This window comes from Brachyhypopomus gauderio, chromosome 9 (assembly GCF_052324685.1).
Source record: "Brachyhypopomus gauderio isolate BG-103 chromosome 9, BGAUD_0.2, whole genome shotgun sequence".
NCBI classification, from domain to species: Eukaryota; Metazoa; Chordata; class Actinopteri; order Gymnotiformes; family Hypopomidae; genus Brachyhypopomus; species Brachyhypopomus gauderio.
In genome coordinates this window covers 20,302,008-20,322,837 of record NC_135219.1, presented here as the reverse complement: position 1 = coordinate 20,322,837, position 20,830 = coordinate 20,302,008, and the positions used below count along the sequence as shown (strand labels likewise).

At 45.3% G+C, this 20,830-nt stretch overlaps 2 protein-coding genes across 7 annotated transcripts; one reads left to right on the top strand and one right to left on the bottom strand.

Moving 5' to 3' along the window:
• Positions 1-407: 407 nt before the first annotated feature.
• Positions 408-6,797, top strand: clu (clusterin). 2 transcript variants are annotated; one of them, XM_077017822.1, is made up of 9 exons: positions 432-562; positions 1,935-2,062; positions 3,769-3,917; positions 4,037-4,207; positions 4,749-5,121; positions 5,289-5,429; positions 5,601-5,827; positions 6,239-6,414; positions 6,517-6,797. In XM_077017822.1, the coding sequence occupies exons 2-9, from the start codon at positions 1,975-1,977 to the stop codon at positions 6,527-6,529; spliced, it is 1,338 nt and encodes a 445-aa protein (XP_076873937.1). In that variant the 5' UTR covers positions 432-562; positions 1,935-1,974; the 3' UTR covers positions 6,530-6,797. The 2 variants fall into 2 exon arrangements, with proteins under 2 accessions (XP_076873936.1, XP_076873937.1); XM_077017821.1 differs by lacking the exon at positions 6,517-6,797 and having other exon boundaries at positions 408-562; positions 1,933-2,062; positions 6,239-6,427.
• Positions 6,792-19,236, bottom strand: reps1 (RALBP1 associated Eps domain containing 1). Of its 5 annotated transcripts, XR_013133329.1 has the most exons (21): positions 18,143-19,233; positions 16,871-16,994; positions 15,981-16,174; positions 15,459-15,615; positions 14,814-14,932; positions 14,261-14,423; positions 13,810-13,873; positions 13,330-13,484; positions 13,089-13,210; positions 12,301-12,381; positions 11,795-11,882; positions 11,284-11,379; positions 11,102-11,174; positions 10,747-10,877; positions 10,577-10,647; positions 10,316-10,489; positions 9,660-9,749; positions 9,215-9,363; positions 9,003-9,108; positions 7,166-8,805; positions 6,792-7,005 (listed from the first exon to the last, which is right to left on the bottom strand). XR_013133329.1 is itself a non-coding variant. In XM_077017819.1 (20 exons), exons 1-20 carry the CDS (start codon positions 18,293-18,295, stop codon positions 8,737-8,739), a joined length of 2,376 nt encoding a protein of 791 aa, XP_076873934.1. In that variant the 5' UTR covers positions 18,296-19,236; the 3' UTR covers positions 6,792-8,736. The 5 variants fall into 5 exon arrangements, 4 of the variants coding, with proteins under 4 accessions (XP_076873934.1, XP_076873932.1, XP_076873933.1 ...); XM_077017819.1 differs by having other exon boundaries at positions 6,792-8,805; positions 12,301-12,378; positions 18,143-19,236; XM_077017817.1 differs by having other exon boundaries at positions 6,792-8,805.
• Positions 19,237-20,830: the final 1,594 nt, after the last annotated feature.

Sequence of the window (20,830 nt, the reverse complement as noted above, 5' to 3'; positions counted from 1 at the left end):
CATCTGGATGCACAGCTGTAGAATTACCAGTGCACTGACAAAATATAGCGTCTTGTTTAGAGTTTTTTGCTTTTTATAACCTGCAGAATACCACTTATATTACCATTTTAGCAATTATTTACAGTAACCTAAATACCCACTATTTGCTGTGTGCTTTAACATTATTTTATGACTGGATTAGTCATTCAGCATTACTAACCCAGATTATATTTGTGTATATGCTCTATAGGCTTGTGTATTTGGGTCACGTTTTTTAGGCTGTATTAAGAAATTATTTTGTTCCTGCCTGTAAATGCGTGACTGTTTTTTTCCTGTAAACCCCGAGTTCAGATAAGCTCCACACGCAGGTCTTCGATGTCCTGGGACAGTACAACACTGCCCCCTACTGGACATACGTGCAGAATATCTGCCTGTAATAACAACTTCTGGAAAAGTCCAAAACAACAGCGTTGTGGTCATGTGAATCACGCCATCATCAGTATAAATAGACTACCGTACGTAGCGGAGAGGGTCAGATCCAGCTGTGCATCGCCTGTGGGGAAGGGACGCGTTCCCCGTCTGGGTAAGTGCGTGTTGTTTTCACAGGCAGGAGAAAAAGGATGAAATTTGTGCGCTCCGCCCGGAGGATGCATTTACAATGATGCATGTGCGAAGGATGCGTGTGCATGCTTTATTTATTTTCACATTGTAACATATGTTGTGTATATAGCTGAAACATAAAACCGTTCGTTTACATATTTAAAAAGCTCCGTATCGGTGCACGTCAGTGTCATTCTGTAGTCTACTTACAGTAAATGACGTGTTCAAATATAGGGGACAAATATGAAGGACCATAATGCATGTAAACGCTGTTTTCCCCATTCTGCACAGCATGACCCAGCATAAATGACATTTGGGTATTCTCAAATATTCCGGTATTGATTTTTCGGTGCAGAAGGTAATATGATGCCCCAAATGGACCAGCAGCGTCATAGCGAGCTCTTACTGCAGCAGGACTTAATAACGCCCAAACCCCAGAGGTGTTATAGCTGGATATCTGCGGAACAATAATAAACTAAACGCTTTAAATAATTGATTAACCCAAAGGACACAAGGGCAATGACATGTCCACATGGCGTCAGTAGAGGTTAAGTGATTGTGCAGATTCTCCACAATAACGACAGCGTTGTCTGCGTTTGCTGAAACCAAAACAGACCGTTTTCTTGGCCTGCAGATGAATTAATTATGTTGGATGTGCTATAATATTCCCTAAATACAGTGAGCGAGAAAACACAGCACCATCGGTGGAAGGACTGGGGAAAGCAGCTGTGTTTAACCTTTATTAAAACCTTGACCTTAATAGCAATTAAAGCAAACACGCAGACACGTTCGCTCATTTGTCTGACATGTAAATTACTGGATTTGGAGTAATGTATCGGCGTGATTGCTCATTACTAAGGAGGCAGAAAGCATGCACAGAAGATGATATATTTTATTATTTGCTGCTGCTATAGAGAATGGAAAGGCTGGTGGAAAGAATTTTATAAAGTATAAAACTAAACAGATATAGCAGGTACACAGAGTAGCCCATAACTGTAAGTGAAAGTAATTTTTCCACTATTAGGGCCGACTTCAGCAGTCTTATCAGCATGACAAAAAAGCAAAACTGAGACAAACATCGCTGTTGGTGCCTTAATAACAGCCGTATGAACACACAGGTCCTAGTTTTTTCATTAGAGGGTTAGTGTGTCTGTGGAATGATGCCTTGCACAAATGGCCAAGTAAAAAGAATCACATGTTGTTACATAATGATAATAGCTGCCCAGTATGTTAGCTCACATGTTTATAAAATAAAGGTCACTCTTTATAAAGTAAAAGTCACTGTTTAGTCACTTTTGCCATGATCCACTGCAAGACGTGAAAGAAATCATGAACTCTGCTGACTGGCTTTAGAGTTTCCTGCATCTAACAGCTGACCTTAGAGAGTAAGAGAAGATGAGGGCGTGCTGGTCGATCCTGGGCCTCTCTCTCCTCTACATCTCCGCTGAGTGTCTAGTGGATCCCTCCAAGGATGATCTGCATCGTAAGTACAGTGCACCTCACACACAAGGCAAGCCAAGTTTATTTATATAGCACTTTTCATACACAGCAGCAATTCAATCTAGTAATTAAAAGATATTTAAATGAAACTGATTAAACATTAAATCAAATCTTTGGGATGCTGCAGGTGGTGGAGGAGTTTGATGCCTCTTAGGAGAAGGTTCTGGAGATTGGAAGTGGTGATGAGGCAGTAGATGAGGGTGGAGGAGGAGGAGGAGATGGGCTGATGGAGAAAGCAATAGCCTCATTCCAGCTCCTCCACTGTTGCTGCGAGGGTCAGGTGGAGTGGAGATGGAGAACAGTGTAGAGTCTTCATGGGGTTGTGGTGTCCTCCTGTAGCAGATAAGCTCCGTCATCATCGTGGCTCTCGCCCAAGGTGAGCAGCTCTGTCCGGGCTCCCACAGTGGGGTACGATGTTGTGACTGGAGCAATAACGTCCACTGATATAAGGGAGACCTTGGGTGCTTGTGCCAATGTATCTCCACCAATGGGGGGTGGATATGTTGCACACTGAGAAAATGAAGATGTTTCACTTACAGCTGTTATGTAGCCAAGTGTTTTATCCAAGCAGCCTTGAGGTTACTTTTGTCTTCCATATGGGCAGAGGACCACAAATGATAGCACATTGAACTTGCTAGTTGTGTTAGAGATAAATAAAGTCACTTTTAAATAACGAAGATTACCTTATTCTCCTAATTCTTGTCAACATGTACAATGATCTGCTTCACTGTTGTATTGTCAGACAGTATTGTTGGAAGCATTTCAATAAGCTTGGAGACTGGCTCACATTGAGCTATGAGTTTGAGCTAATAGTGATCTTTGGTTCACATCAAGCTATGATTTCATGGTTTTTCACACCAATGGTGTTGTGTCCAAGGCTAAGGGTATCTGCTATGTCCACAGTGCTGGAGCACTCTGACCAACTAGCATTTACCGTTCTTCCCATGTTCTTTTCATTGTTCTTGAGCCACACTGAGGGCTTGCGTTGGCGGAGATCTGTTATGCAAATGAAGCGATCTCATTTTGTGCTGCCATGTGTGATCAGAAATGTCAGGTTTAGCATTTGCAGTAGATGAATAGGTGAAGTTAGCAGTGCTGTATGTAGCATGGTGTGTGTTTTTGTCTACAGCAAAGACCCACCACTCATTTCTGTCAGTTGTACTTGTGTGTTCTCCTGACTCTTTTAGTCCCCGTCAGTACCTACATCACTGCACTCTTGATACTCCTCGAAAGGCAAAGCAAATCCAGCTAATGAACTTTCCTAACACATTTTCAACATTGTCACTGTCTGCAACAGTCTGTCAGTTAGAACAAGGCATGTAATCTGAAACCTGACCAGGCATTTTCTAATCCTTTTCTTTGGTAGCCTGCAGAACATTTTCCTGCTCCTGTATTAGTAGCCCTCATCGTAAAGCAACAAAAATGGAGAAGAAAAAACACTCCGTTTAGGATTTGTAGTGCTTCCGCGTTCTCTGTAAATAATGACCCCAGACAACGTAGCGTGAAAATAACAAGAAACATCTGGAACTAAAGAAAAAAAGACAGAAAAGCAGCGCTAAAAAGAGAAGTGTCTGAAAGGCAATGAAGCAGCAATACAAAGCCAGAATGCATTACATTCACCTAATAAAGTAGCTCAGTGCAGTCCAGTATGATTGGGCCGGAGATGTAGCTGTTCTCGTTCCCCTGCAGAGATCTCCCAGTTTGGCGAAAAGTATGTAGATCAGGAGATTGAGACTGCTATTAATGGAGTGAAGGAGATGAAGACGATGATGGAAAAGTCTGAGGAAGACCACAAGACGTTTATCTCTTCCTTGGAGAAAACTAAGAAGCAGAAAGAGGTTAGAGGTCACACAACGGCCAATTTTCACTCTACAAAATAGTTTATTCCATGTTGTTATGCATGGGGCAGACGTTAATTAAGATGGTACACTAGATCTCCCACTTGTGTGTATGGTAGGAGGCTCTTAAAGCTGCACAGGACATGGAGGAGAAGCTAAACGAAGAGCAGAGTGTGTGTAACGACACCATGCAGGCTCTGTGGGAGGAGTGTAAGCCCTGTCTGAAGAACACCTGCGTCAAATATTACTCACGCACCTGCACCAGTGGCTCAGGTCTGGTGGGCAGACAGGTGAGATGATGAGACACCCACCGTGACGCAGACAATATGCAAGTTTTACCTTCCTCCATGACATTGGTATTTGATTTATATAAATTAAAGGTATAGTTCCCATAATTATTTGCCTTATTTAGACATACAATTCCTTTCTTTCAAGACATGACTAAATGTGCCCAGGCGTTGTAGGGAGGTCATACAGGCACGTGGAGGCCACACACAACACTGAGCCTCATTTTGACTCGTTTTAAAGACATTAAATCAAAGTTGGATCAGCCTGTAGTGTGTTTTTCCACTTTACTTTTGTGTGTGGCTCCAAATCCAGGCCTCCATTGGTTAATAAATTTGACTTCTATTGATGATTTTTGTGTGATTTTAACTTTGTACAGAACAAAGTATTCAATGAGAATATTTCATTCATTCAGATCTAGGATGTGTTATTTGAGTGTTCCCTTTATTTTTTTGAGCAGTGTACATTGTCCCTCACAAAGGCAATGCAGTTAAGTGTCAAATGAAAAGCAACTATACATTTTATCTTTCCATGTTTCTCCTCCAGCTAGAAGAATATTTGAACCAGGCATCCCCATTTTCCATCTGGATCAATGGTCAGAACATTGAGACTCTGGAGAAGGAGGACCAACAGCAGAGCCAGCAGTTCCAAGACCTGGAGAAGCGCTACGGCGAAGTGGCAGACGGAGTAGATAACATCTTCCTGGACAGCATGAGGGTGTTTGACCACATGCGCTCCCTCCACCCCTACCACACACCCAGCGTCTTCAGCCGGCCCACGCGCTTCTACAGATCCCCCTTCCACGACCCGGAGTTCCATGGCTTCCAGAGCATGTTCCATCCCATGATGGAGATGGCTCGCAACATATTTGGATCGCTGGGACCCTACATGGGCGGTGACGTGGAATTCCCCGATAAAGGTAATTCTACAAAAACGTTTCTAATTGACCAACGCATGTGACATGTCGGCAAGATTGTGATGTGCTGTGTGGTCCAACGTGCTTTAGAGTGTGGCGTACAATAGCCCACGTGTAATTGTATTTGATATGAGAGCACGGCTTTTTCCCCGTTTGCCCTCGTTTGACAGAGGGCAGTGAGAACGAAGATGTTGTCATCACTAAACCATTTGGGGATGATAAGATGACCTGCAGAGAGATACGCCGCAACTCGGCTGGCTGCATAAAACTTCGAGAGGAATGTGAGAAATGCAAAGAAATCCAACATATTGGTAAGAACCGGTTCAAAGTGATGACACAAAAATGACAAACACTGTTGAGTTGTTCTAGTACTGGTAAGACAATAGTCTCCCAATTCACATACTTAGTAATACTTAAAAAAAAAATGCATCAATTATTGACAGTCAAGCTACAGTTTGGTTCATACTGGTTCTTTTCTGTAGATTGTTCCGGAAAGAAACCACTGGAAGGTCCCCTCAAGCAAGAACTGGAAAAGGCTCTAGCACTGGCTGAAAGATATACCCAAGAGTACCAGAAGCTCCTGAAGAACTTTGAGGAGGAGATGTTCAAAACGTCTGAGCTGCTAGACTCATTCAACAAGCAGTTTGGCTGGGTGTCCTCCCTGGCCAATCACACCAAGAGTGAGGATGGTATCTTTAAAATAAAAGCGGTAAGACTTATTTAAATGTGAACTTATTTAAAACCCACAATGCCAGCTTAAAAACTAAATGGTCACTTATCTTTTCTTCAAAGTTAAAACACACTAAATAAAACAAAAAAGTCTGTCATTTCCATATCACACCAGAAGGCTTCACTAGCAAAAGTGTGAACATTTTCACATAATTTTCACTAATTTTTCAATCCTTCACCTGGCAGATGTCACAAAAAACACAAACCATCACTGCATAACTGCAAAACAATGAAAACATTTTGACAACTGAGAAATTCCCTTAAATGCCACTGAAAGATGCTGACTTTGGGAATGTGTTGATTACTTATAAATGGACAGATGTGTTTGAGAAAAGTAAAAAAGGTCAGGCTAATGAAGCAATCTAAAGCACCTTTCTGGTTTTAATTAAAGGTCATATCTAGAACCTCGGACGACCCTGAGAAGCAAGGTGACACCAATGTGTCGGTGCAGCTGTTTGATGAGCCAGAAATGAGCTTCACTTTGCCTGGGGACATCCCATGGAATGACCCCAAGTTCTCAGAGATGGTGGCGAAGGAGTCTCTGGACCGCTACAAACAGCACACTGTGTGGGTGTTATAGAAATGTCTGTAGAGATGCACAAGACACTGCGTTAATCCTTTCTGGGGTCATGTGAATTGTTAAACATTCTTCCTTTTCCCTTCTTTTAGAGTTACAAACTGAACATCAACAGTCCAGACTGGACATTCTGTCATTGAACTGACAAGAAGCTTCACAAGTCACTGAAAAAAACGTACTAAGCATTAATCACGTAACAAAATACTGAGAGCTGTTTTACACACACAGCTGGATATCCTCTAGCATGATTCCTGCTGTACGATCCTCATTTTGCAGCCCAAAAGATCCTCAGGAGATTGTATGAAAATAAAGTGCTTCTAGAAATAACCAGCTGTACACTTATAACAATGTTAATAAAACATGTAAGAAAGTTCCTCTTCATCCTTTTATTTCCCATATTCATTGTGACATGAGGGTTTGCCTGGATAAGCAGCTCAACCTTGTTTTCCAAACACACTATTGCTTAAAATTAAACAAAACTATTGGATTTTGGGAAGCAGCATGCTACCGTAGCCAATCACTTCCCTCTGGCAAATCAAGGGAATCAGACATGTTGTGGGATCTACTGCGTCATTCTTCGCCTGTAGAGTGCAAAGCGAGCAAACTCTTACCACAGTACACAGGACCAAGACAATGACTCCTGACGAGACTTGTCAAGACATGATGTTGTACACCTCAAACAGCAATCTTGCATTCAGCTGCAAACAAAGGTAACTCACACAAGCACTTCACAGAACTCACCTTATACAGATTTTCGTCGAAGGCTTTAATGTCTTCCTAGTTTACCTACAGAACCTCTGGATCTCCACCATCAACAAAAATCTCCCAATGGGAATGGACAACAAAAGTTATTAAAATATTGTGCCATTTTTATTTTGTGTAAAAATCACACAGCTGCTAGTTCATTCTGCAGAGATACAACCATGCAGTTAAACATCTATGATCCCACAGCCATAATATAAGCAATTAAATAGAATATTTGCTGTTAGTCAGCAATTAATGCAAATTTACATACGAGATCAAAAGATGTGTATCATACAATATACAACAAACCCCTTATACAGTACATCGACCTGAACAGCAGGAAAAGAAGGCTCACCTTGATTCCACACAGTTGGGGAGAGCATCAATATGAAAACCTGAATGACTAGAATAAGGCTTCAAGGATAGGTGGGTCGAAATGGAACTTTTGAGAAAACAGCAACGTAACCGACTGACCTAACCGACCAACTGACCGACCAGCCTAGTTGATATAACAGACACAAATCAAGTGGTTCAATTGCAATAGCTGTTTTATATCAAATAAGAACACGAGCAACAAGCAAAAAGTGTTACGGTGTAGGAGGACAGACGGACGAGAGGGTGTGAAGGTGCCAGTAGCACAGTCGTTCCACCTCACGTCTCACGTTTAGAGCGCACGTCACAGGGAATCAGGACACTGAAGCGTTTGGGCCTGTGTACCTGGTGAGGTATACAGGCAGCATCCTCACGCAGAGGGCTGGGGGCCCACTAATGAAAAACCTGTTACACTGGGTCAATGACTGTACAAGGAAAACAAACAAAAATAAAACAAAAAACAAAACATTGTTATACCACAGATGTTAAAAGAAGAAAAAAAGAGCAGTCTTTGTTGCATTATGCCTTATATTTGTAACCGTTGCTCACACACGCATAAACGTGTATGCACACACGCACGCGTGCACACACACACACAAACACACAAACAAACAAACGCATAGATATGTCCTCCACTAGCAGGTTAGGGAGGGTACGAGTATTCTGAAAGACGTGCCTAGCAGTCATTCATGAACGTACTTCTGAAACAGAGCAAGATCTTCCCAAAGTCAGTCCCCCCCCTGCTCACCGGGCCCGCTGGCTAACACGATTATCAGAGCACACTCAAGCGCGCCTGTTACGGCCCCGACGACACTGTGCCCCCCCCCCCCAGAGCCCTCGTTGTGAGCAGGGGTTCTTAAACAGCCCCCCCTACTGGTCACAATCAGCAGAGGGCAGCAGCCGACTCCGCGCTGCACAAGACAAGAGGACTGACGTTTATAACGGCGCACGCTCAACGTTTCTTCAAAGTGCCAAAATGTACCGCACCCCCAGCCCGGTCTCTCAGCACACCCCCAGCCCGTGAGAGCAGCGTGGAGGAAGAAGAGGAGGAGGAGGAGGAGGAGGAAGCAGTCTCCACCCTCACGCGGTACGGGGAGAGTGGGAGGAGGAGCGGGAGGAGGAGGGGAGGGGTTTGAAATGCGTGTCCTCCCACTGGATCTGCCGGACCGTTGCTATCACAGCTCTATCTTTACAAGTTACAGATGTGAAAACGGTCTCAGCTGTTCCAACTGAACCTCCAAGGATATTCTCTCTTCTAGCAAGTCCTGAAAGAGAGAGAGAGAGAGAGAGAGAGAGAGAGAGAGAGAGAGAGAGAGAGAGAGAGAGAGAAAGAGAGAGAATAAAGTTCAGGAAGTGCAGAGTCTCCATGTTCCAGAGGGAAGCTGAGGCTTATGTAGCTGGTGTGGGGCGTGTGGGGAGATCAGGGTGTGGAGAACTGGTTTGAGAACCCGTCGTAACACACCTTTAACTGCTGCTGTAATTCACTGTTGAGTCTGGCCAGGACGGTGTTTGTCTCTTTGTTCCTTCTAATGGAGGCTTGGATGGCCTTTTTATCCTTCCCAACAGACCTGTTTCGAACGAAACCGAGAACATGTCAGCGCACAGGCCGTCGCCACCGTCGCGAAACCCAGAGGCGTGGAACGGTGAGCGAACGCCGCTCGGGCACACGAGCACCTTGGAATGGAGGGCTGTGCTGCCAGGACGGCGGGCACCACGCCGGGTTTCTGCGGGTGGTCCTCCGCGTCGGGGCGGAGTTCGTCCTCGGACTTCAGCCTCCGCCGGACGGGTTTGGGAGGCGGGGCCAGAGGGGTGGAGCCTTTGGCCTGCGTGGAAAAACCACAGAGGTCACCTGGGCACCATAAAGCGTCGGTGCTGCTTAACCAACGCGCTGGCTTGGCTGAGCGTGTGTGCACATGTGGGTTCGAACTTGTACAAGAGCGTCTAGAATTACTCGTCTCCTTGGTGAAACATAACCTTTTTGTTTTTAAGCTTCATCTTACAGAGAAAAAAGAAAATGGCAATGTCAGTTAGTAGCAGCCCTGCACTGAGGGCGTAGTGGGTGTAGCGGGTGTGGGTGGTGTAGCGGGTGTGGGGGGTCGGGGGAGAGAGCATGCCGTACAGAGTTCACAGTGACTGGAGTACGCTCCTCCGCCTGGGTGTCATTCTTCACCGCTCGGACAGCAGCGACAGCGTCCGCACCTTTCTCCACCTGCGCAGAGCACAAGCAGGCCGCTTCAGACACCACGAACAGCAGGGCGGCGCTATCCCGACCGCTGGCCGACGACCACAAGCACACACAGACCTCAGGCTTTACGTTGCCAGCCAAAAGGTGGAGTTTAATTATACTTTAAAATGACAATTTGATATACGACACAGACGTGTGGTTCTCAGGAAATCTGTTACTAGTCAGGACCAAACCAGAACCACAGGGTGTCTGTGTCAGCAACCTGTTGATTCCTAAAACCAAGTAATAATTCATGTGATATACTGGACTTTGGATGAAAGTTTTACAACTCCCAAGGCATAAACGTTTAAAGCCGGTTTCCTGAACCTGGATTAACCCCAAACCTACATAAATAAAAATTCCAAAAGCGATTCACCACTGACAGTGTAATTAACTCCAAGGTAGGCTTGATCCCAAGAAACCAGCCCTTAGTTTTAGTTTGTCTTTTTAAAGCCTTCCCTAAAAACTGTGTGTGGGGACTAGGAAGGCGTGGGCGTGGTTTTCTCCGGGAGCAGAGGGCGGGCCAGCCTGCAGTGGGGTGCTGAGCCCACCTGCCCGGCGTCCTGCGGTTTCTCTCCATCGTCTGCGGGCTGCTCCACGGCGAAGGCCTGGAACTGGCTGAAGTCGGCGAAGTTGGGCTGTTCCGGCATCTGCTGGGGCGACGTGCCCGAATGTGCGGGAAGGCCTTCTGCGTCTACGGGACGATGCCCGTGTGGCACCGACGACTGGGCACGGAGACACACGCAAACGTCAGGCACAGAGACGCTCGCACGCACCACCACGAGTTCATACGGCGGCCCGGGGAGGAGTACCTGTGTGGGGAGGGGCCGAGGAGGCACGGCGGGGGGCGGGAAGGCCACGGCTCCGGCCTGCTGCTGCGCTCCTGCCAAAACACAGCACACGACAACCAGCTTAGCGGCCCGGCACACGGACACCCTTTCAGAAGACATGGAGGTAGACGGGCCGGGAGTGTGGCGGGCACCTGCAGCGACGGCGCTAAAGTTCCTGTTCATGTCCAGGGAGGAGGAGCGCGAGTGAGAGGCGTGGGGGCGGGGAGGGGGTGGTGGCGGGGCCACGGCCTTCAGACCCTCGGGGGACGTCCCGGAGTGAGACCTGCAGCGGATACGCCCGTGCTCAGAACGGCACCACGCCTCAAAACGGCCTACAAACCCAACTCGGCCATTTTCTTTGTAAATCAAGGCATTTACGAATAAATCGCACTCCCTAAAATTTACTGTTACACACGTTTGCAAATCTTGAAGGTAAAGTGAATCTACCGTTAAACTAATACTCAAGTTATTTATTAACGGCTCTTGAGATAAAACATGCATCACTACCTCTGTCTAGTTACGGCAATTGGAACAGGCTCCTGATCCGATGTGAAGGAGTCAGAGCTGCTATAGCCGTCACCTGTAAGACAAAGATACAGAAATCTTAGACTAAGAACTCTACTGGACACCTGAGCAACTCGTCCCTGCTGGGAGACTCCAGTAACTCACTGCTGCCGTATTAAACTCACCTGCGGTGCTGCCTGGGAATTTGATTGCTGCGAGCTTCTTCTCCTCTGAAAGTTCAGGTGGTTTAGCCATTAACGGACTGGTTGGATGTGTGTGGTCTGTGAAAAGAAAAAGTGAAACGCAGAGCAATTTCCAATCCGTTAAAACACCTTTAAATGAATCGATTTGTTCCTTTTACGCATGAGATTTGAACAATGCAATTGAAGTCGAGACGGAATTAAGATTTAGGAGATGCAAACAAAACCCGACCAATCTGAGATCGTCCTATTATGACCGACACATGTGAACTAGGGAAGTTACAAACAACGACCAGGAAGACCACATCCTCATTCAAATTCATTTATTCATTCAAAACTGCCCACAATGGCAAGAAGGACTGTGTGACGATTACAAATGGCCAAGTCACTAGCAGTTGGCCACTAGCCCTCAGAACCTTTTCCCCTCTCCAGTGATGGACACTCTGGTCTCTGGTCTGGTTTCTGAAGGACAGCCTGAGCGTGAACATGGACCTACCGCTCGCCGTCCTCTTCAGCTCCATCTCCTGCATGTGAATCTTGCTCGGAGTCATTCGGATGGGCACAGGATGCACGATCGCTGTGTCCTGTGAAACACATTCACCTGTCACTCATCACAGCAGGTGCACAGTTCACTGCTTGGAGTACAACTCACAAAGGCAAAAAATGCTGCAAAAACCAAACAAACAAAAACACAAACTGTCTTAAAGACACACAGATTAACGGGACTGGCAACAACGGTGGGCCGTACATTTCTCCTTCGTTTTAAAAAATGCTATGAAACGTTGGCATGACTCATCACCTAGACCATGTTATATGAAGAGTGAGCGTGACAGAATATTTCATAAGCTGAGCAAGCAAAACAAATGAAATAAATTGTTCCGTGGCCAGTTATGCGGATGAAATTGCAATGAAAACATGCATTTTCCAGACAGAATCCCAAGGACACAGGGGGGGTTAATGAAAAATCATTAATCATGAAAGAGCACTAAGTGATTGACTTACAGGGTCAGCTGGTGCAATGTTAGAATCAAATTGGGTCAGAGTTTGTGAGCTTGAGGAACGTTCGCTAAAAGTCTCCCACTGCTGGAGAGACAGAGCAGAGACATGTCAGCATGGGGCCCCCACTGGATTGTCCAGAACACAACACCACAGAGCCTACAGTATATATCTATAGTGTACAGTATACATCTATAGTGTACCGTATACAGTATACAGCTAGATTACCCAAGGTAGGTAGTGGACCTAAGACTTCCAGTTTGCCACTCAACAATACACATGAAAGGGAGATGACACAAATATGCTAATAACACTAATGAAACGCCTACTTATTTTAATATCTGAACACATGCATAACAGCTGAACTCCTGCAAAACGGCTCCTTAGTCTCGGAGTGAAGGACGGCTGCACAGTGAAGTTTCCCGTGGAAACAAACACAAATGATAAGGACCCTCCAGTCACGACTGGACCAGACAGGATACGCTGCCTACAGACTTCCCACAAATGAGTGGGAGTACGAGCAGCTCCAGCAAACACTCCACAGTGTATCTAGTCACCAAAAATGAACTCTTAACATTCATAAAGGCCGAAAGGGAAAAGCTGAATTCAACTGAAAAGCCTTTTTAAGTTTACCTCAGAAACACACTTCCTTATGCTTTGTATATTTCTCTATGAATATATAGATGATCTCACTTCGACTTTTATTTGCAAATGGCGGGAAAAAATAAGAGTGACAGCTGTGTGTTCACTAACGAGTCCAGCTGCTGGCTGAGGTGAAGCATAGCGGGGCAAACCTCGTTGTTCTGGTTGAGCTCGGGCCAGTTCTGGTTGAGCGAAGGCATGGAGGGAGACTTGTTGGGGGTCACCTCCACGGGCGAGCCGGAGAAGCCCACCTCGGGAGCAGACTCCGGGACCCCTGAAACACAGGCGGGTGTTGACACCGTCACGCGAGCACAGGGACGAATCGTGGCGCCGCGGGCCTGAGGCCCCTCCCCCTTCGTCACGAGGGCGGGGGCACCGTTCTCGCGCTCTTACCTGCCGAGTCATCCAGATCGATCAGCTTCGGCATCAGGCTCTCGGGAAGCTTCTCCGGAAGGTCGTAACCGTTCTTCCGAGCGACCACGAGATGAAACGCGGCGCAGAACTCGTCCAGTGTCAGAGCGCCATCTTTATCAAAATCTGAGAGCTCCCTGCAGGGCAAAGAAGGAACGGTTTACGCTGACGGCATCAATTTTATGTTTCTGAAGAAGAAAACCCCACTGCTCTGTACTCTGTGGTTTTCACAGGAAGATGACTTCCTCTTAAAAGCATGACTCAGGAAAGTCATTCAGACAACTCAGTGTGATCACCACAGACACCATCACTGCACATATTACCAAAACAATTTAAATGTGAGCGACAGTTCACAAGATTTGTGTTGGTTTTTTTTGTTTGAGATATTTATTTTCTGGACAGGCTCAAGATTTCGCCAAGCCAAGCACAAACAATGAAGGGCAAGGCAGTAAAGCTACTTACCAAATGTGAGACAATTCTAGAATAGGCAGCTTCGACTTAGTGAAAAACTCCTTTGCAGCAGAGCCTGAAATACAACAGTGTTCCACCAGTTAACTGGATAATACAGAAATTCAGATCACAGTAAACTTAAATGTAGTCACAATAAACTGTGTTAGAGCAGCACAATATAGATAAAATCACCCTACAGCGCAAATATATTCTGATATTTTTTTATTTAACTTTATTTAACCAGGAAGTCCCATTGAGATTCAAAATCTCTTATATATACACTGTACTTGAAACACAAATACATCTGAAATGACAATAGGTCAAGATTATGCCTAGTTACCAACATTCTTTACTATATGAATTCACATATTGCAGCTTTGTGTTTTAAAACTGCTGCAATTATATATATATAGTGCTATATATAGTGCAACTCCACAAGGAGTCAGGCGCCAGGTTAACTTGCCAGGGATGAAACCCGTCAGGTCAGGCTGAATAGTTTTGAACTGGTTAACGTAATACTGTCTCTGCTCGTCTGTGATTTTCCAGGGGTCCTCGTAGGCGCCGGCCTGTCTTTGGATCTCGTTTGTATTGGCCACAGACGCCATAGTCCGTACGGTTGTGTTCTCCTGCGGCCAGGCACGGCACCATCGCAGACGTTAGCATGCAAACAGGACAACAAAAACAAGATGTACACAATAATGTAGCGTTTAGAACTTGTTTAAGAGGAAGAGGCAGCGAAAGCAGGCATTAAAGATATTTACCTATGGGAAGGCACAACAGTTTTACATGTAAACATTTGCTTAGCTCCCACAGATACCTACTTTGTTTGCTACAGGTATCTGCAAAAGGAAAGGGGGGGGGGGGGGGGGGGGGGGAGACTACACTGGACTACACAAATATTGAACCGACTATGCGCTGACCCATTCGTGAGAGCAGTCGCCTATAACAAAAGCTGCTTTAAAAGGGAGAGGCTGGTGAGAAAGGCAACAGGTGGAGGCAGGCGTGCACCGCCCTACCTGAGTGGAGGAGGGCTGTGGTGCCGGAAGAGTGCTGGAGGGAGGAGTGTCTGTGAAACTGACCCAGCTCTCCTGGACGGGAGGAGGAGAATGAGGAGGCCACATCCCATCACCCGCTGCTGGGCGGATAGGAAGAGGGAGGAGAACGCAGAAACACCGGTTACCTTGAGGCAGTGTTCGACGGCCGCTCTAAATGACGTCGTAAAGTTGTCCTTTTAAAAAACCGAACTCTTTTACAACTCCTGAACGTACGAGCCCTCCCAACTTAAGCAACGGGCTCAGAAAGACTTAAAAATAACTTTCAGAACGAATCCGGATCAGGGGCGTCCTCCTCTTCAACTGCTGTATTAAAACAGGACAGTGGTGGAGAGGGCCAAGCCGGAGATGCAGCAATACGAGTTCAGGAGAGGACGGAGAACTTCCTCCATCCACTCCATGAACATCTTTTTAATCATCATTAAAGTCTATTAAGCACGATTTGACCTTATACGTGGTTAACGTTACGCACGCTGACATGATGACGATGTATTAGAAATGACCTTAATTTTTTATTAATGCTTGTTAATTGCGAATCGGTTACTTGGCGTCGTCCTTTCCGGTTCGCGGCAGAGGAAGCCCTCCACGTGCACGCGTGCTGGTGGGTACCTGACTGTGCTTCTCGGAAGGGCGGCCAGGCGGCTCCGGCCACGGGGGGCTGTCTCTCCACGGCCCCCCCGCTGGCCTGACGCTTGTGCTTCCTCCAGGCGAGGGGCGAGGTGGGCGGGGACTGGTGAGGTGACACTACAGGAGACGTGGTGTCCGGCTGGGGTCAGAGAGACGGAACGTCCATCATCACACCAAAGTACCAAAGCCTTTTTTGATAGGACATATGCCCGAACCAGTTGATTGCTGGGAATGGTCTGACACACTTGGTTCAGAGAGCAGACATTTGAAACTGGCACTTGAGGCAAATAGAAATAACACCGACACTTTCTGTCGGTTACTTTTGAAGAGTTAAGTTTGCCCGTCCAAAATAAACTGTTTTATAATAAAATCTAAAAAGCAACTCCATCATCGATAATAAGAATATAGAAACTTTCAGGTGTTGGAATTAAAAGAAAGGTGTGATGACTCAAAGTACATCCACCACGATGGGAGTGGATCAGCAGGTGGGAGTGGTACACTGACCTGGGGCTCGGCGGCAGGCACACATGGCTGGATCACCTCGTGGGTGGACACTTTCTTGGTGGGGACTCTGCCGGGGGGCCTGGGAATCACGCTGGTGTACGGCCCCTGGTTCTCCGTGTCCGGGTACATGGCTGTGTGCCTGGACTCCTGTTCATTCTTGCCCACCACAAAGCGAGGGAGGGGCAGGTCCTTGACTGCAAAACCCAACATAACACAGAAACATACATAGAACCGTGTAATGACACATTCGCAAATACAACCAGCCAAGACGTGAAGACGTACCCCAGTGTCTAATGTAATATCACAAGACACACAAGCTGAGGACACTCAAGTCCTTCAAGTATTTAACATTACGGTTCATTTTAAAGAAAGGAAATGACCTAAGGTCCCCTTCTGCTGTTTCCTGTTGACCGAGTTTCCATTCTTCTACAGTATCTCCAGGCACACAGGGATGTCCTTATTTCCTGCTTATTTACATCGGCACCCGCTACTTACACCGTCATCTCGGAAAACAGCCATTTCCTCGCGTCTTAATGCAGAGCTTTTTAGGCTAGCAACTAAAACACAGTTTTGTTTGCGTTGTGACAGAGGATAACTGCACAGAGCAGTTAATGGGGTGAAGTCCTTCTGCAGACGACAGGACCTGCAACTGAGGTTTTCAGTACTTGTGGGGAGGATCCAAACTATATTTGGATTTGAGAGGCCATTTTATATCACATACTCGATACTTTACATTATATACTTTTATTTAGAACAAAATAAAGGGGAAAGCCCAACTCAACATCAAATTGAGCAGATTTAGTTAAACGAACACATTATAACTTGATCTAGAGAGATCCAAAGTTCAAAGAGACATGTTTCATTACAGAAAAAAAAGTGTTCATGCTTACCATTGTTTAGGCTCTCTACTCGAAGGGGCAGGCCAGACTGGGCTAGAGCAATGAGTTTCAAAGCAATGTAGAACTGACTCCTGCCAAAATGGCCAAGACGAGTGGCTCCACACAGTTCGGTAATCTGAAAACCAAATGGGAAGAGTACAAAATATTGACATTTAACAATGTGTCAAGAATGACTAAGCACATATGTAACACTACTGATATCTGGATGAAAATCCTTTCTTTGTCAGGTGCGATGGATGAATTAATGGTCTGAATCTAGCCTCTAACTATTTCAGTTCACCAACACCAAAGGCACAAACATCACTGAAAAGTTTTCACCAGGGAAATACAGTCCTATGCCCTTAGCCAAGCAATTGCGTTTAGACTTCAGCCTTGATGTAGAGATGTCAGTGTGACAAAGGCCTCATTTGCTGAGGCATAAATAAAGTTACTTTTTGAAATCACACCGTCTCAAACTAAATCAGGAAGCAATGTTTCAGGGCCTCCTGATAGCTACTATAAATATTGGAACATGAAATCTAGACATCAAGCAAGGTAACATTAGCCCCAATGCTGTAAAAGGCAAAAAGGAGGGAGAGCGAATTATTTGTAGAAACAAAATATTGTGTGTACATTAACTCTACACTAACCAGTTTAAACTGGGAACAAAACAGCCATGGACAATATACTAAACGACCTTTCGGGTCTCAGTCTAGACAGGTAAAATCTTTTGACATCATATGTTCCCCACATAAAAGAAACACACCAGACGTTAAATGACTTAATGAAGGCTTCAAGTACCCCCGATAACGAGTGTTATCTCGAATGTTATCTCTAAACGGCGAAAAAGAAAATAACTGTACTGACCCAACGGATTTAGCCACATAATCCACTGTTAATGTATTCTGTTCAACCACACTGGGGTCTTGTGTACTAGCTAGCCTACTAAGCACATTATGGTCTCAAAGATCATTAGCTGGTCTAATCCTCTACAACACACCAGCTGTTAGATGTTGGTCGTTTTAAAAATACTACAGTTATGCGGCAGGCACAAGAATGCGACCGCTAACAGTTATGAGCGATGGCCAAAGTGTCCTCAGCCGCCTAACGTTACTTTACTCCGCCAGACCAAGAGGCTGGACACTCTGGTATCATTTAACTGATTTTACTCAGTGCAAAGCAGAAGACTTTGGCTCCTTTGGGTGGCAGGGGTAGCCGCACACAGTAAAGCCCCGCAGCTGATAGCTACACCCCAGCTAGCCACCCACACTAACGTCCACTCACCTGGATCACCACGTCGTTGGACAGCTGGGCCGCCCGGAAAAGGTCAAGAACTCGGCCGTTGGACGCCACTTTCTTGGTGTTGTCCACGTCGCAGTACGCGAACAAGTCCGAGTAATATTTCTGCTCAACGTCGCTTAGCGTTAAACTCTCCATGGCGGCATACACCACGACCCCCGACCGAGCTAGCCGGCGGCAGCTAGCGAGAGGCCAGGCGGCGGAGTCTCGGGCTCAGGTAGCCCGGCGGCTAAAGACCGTCCGGGGAAGGGCGAGAGACAACGGCGCCGACTCGCTTAGGGAAGGCCAAATATCCTTCCTTGAGTTGTTTTTTTTTTGGGGTTTTTTAATTTAGTTATTCTAAAATTAAACGTGAAATGGACGGACAGTGGTGGAGTGTTTAAATGTGTGACTGGAGCCCAGACCTCCACCTTTTACCTCACACACTGGTGAAGTAGCAGCTAGCAGGCTAACGGCGCTCGTGAAGTAGCAGCTAGCAGGCTAACCGCGCTCGTGAAGTAGCAGCTAGCAGGCTAACGGCGCTCGTGAAGTAGCAGCTAGCAGGCTAACCGCGCTCGTGAAGTAGCAGCTAGCAGGCTAACGGCGCTCGTGAAGTAGCAGCTAGCAGGCTAACGGCGCTCGTGAAGTAGCAGCTAGCAGGCTAACGGCGCTCGTGAAGTAGCAGCTAGCAGGCTAACCGCGCTCGTGAAGTAGCAGCTAGCAGGCTAACCGCGCCCGTCGTTCACTTCAAGCCGAAGGACTCCGCTCGTTAGCCAGGTTAAAACATAGCGAATGGACTCTTGAATCGCTGACGCTGAAATATTTTTTTTTCAGAGGAAGTGATAATACTCTGCCCTTTACTTGTTTCCAGCGACAGAGCGAGACGTCTGTAAATATATATATATGTATATATCAAGTTTTAAATCCGCTATTTTTGCTAGAAATAAAGTTTCGGGCTCTTTGGGCTCCTTCCATCAACAGACAGCGCCGCCATTCCCGCACCCCTGACGTCATCACACAGACCTAACGCGTCTGCTCGGATGAAGGACCCGGATGGACAATAGTCCCCGAGACGATCATTGTCCTTGTCAGTAATTATTGGGTCTAAAGAGACATTTAGACAAATGCGGTTCTTGTTTGATGTTACGTTAATATATAATTGCGTATGGGGTGGTGCGAGAATAGAATAAAAGAATAATGGAATAAAAGTTTCGCATATGTTCTGAATACTATTGCAAAAGTCAATGATAGATAGATAGATAGATAGACAGACAGACAGACAGACAGATAGATAGATAGATAAACTTTAAAGTGATCAAAGCCACAACATTAAAGGCGCATTAGTTGTATTAGTTTGATTTCATTGTTTGTTTAGACATGATAAATATGCATGTTAACTGTAACTACTAAAAAAATAAGTTTCCACTCAGATGTGCAGCAATTGCAAAGGAAGCATCCCTGTCACATGTGATTTTTGAGAGATTAATGGGTAATGTCCACTAGGGGGCGCCTCAGCAAACGAAGAATCACAGGCACGAACCGTATATAACATTCATATAAGCAGCCTGGCACAAACACGCATCAAAACTAAAATAGAATTAATCCCAAAATATATCAGTCAGTACACACAAACCTAAGCATGTTTTAGTTTATATGTACATTATCTTCACTGCTAGTATTACAGCATGTTCGGACCTTCATGTGAACACCTGCTAAATGATGTCTCTTTTCTTTGGTCATAGATATTGTAAATATATCATAAATATTTCTTCGTGAATATTTAATTTCTGAACTCGTTAAAAAGAAGCAGCTTCCTATGTTGCTGAGTTGTAGAATTTATATGCAAATTTATCTTTACTTCCGAACAAATTCTCAAGACATGCTTCACTGGTGCTTTTTTTGGAAATCTGACCATATCTGTCTATTGAGTAAGCTGGGCCTTCCCTTCCACAAGTAATATAAATTCAGTTGATTAACGTTTTGTATAAACGCTTTTTAAAAGCAGGAATCTAGAGGCAAACCAGTTTGATAAATATGATAAATTGTAGATTATCCACTTATCAGTAGACAATCTTATGTTTTTGTAGATTATTCTGTTATCACCAGATGCTCTTTGTCATTGTTGATACAATACTAAACGAAGCCTGATATGAGTATTTTTTGTCGGTGCTGATATCTAAAGCTACCTTCTTGCAGATTAATGTATTTCTCAATGTAATTTTCATTTCACCAGATTTATCTTTTGCATTCTGTAAAATATGGCGAGATTCTGCAAATGTCCACTAGGGGGGGCAGCTGTCTATAAATTCAAACCGTGAGATAAACCAAAAGTGGGAAGTTAGCCAAACTCATGGCTCAGATGGAATGAAATTCAGAAATATTCAGGAAGTGTTTTGATATAGTAAGCTGACCACATGGGCAGGGTAATCATTTGGGGGAAAACGCGCCTTACATTAAATTACATTCAATTAGATTTCTAAGTATGCTATTACAACATTTTGTAGTGTTGAATTTTTATACTGTTGTCTTTTTACTCTGGGTTTTAGGATTACTGTATTGGGATAAGCACTGTACGCACAAGTGCAACCGTAGAACTGAGAGCTGCGTTTATGGCACAATCAGATCGGTCTGTGGCCACGGGAAATGTCCCACGGAATAGTTAAAAGGAGGAGAAAGTAGTAAAACATTTTAATT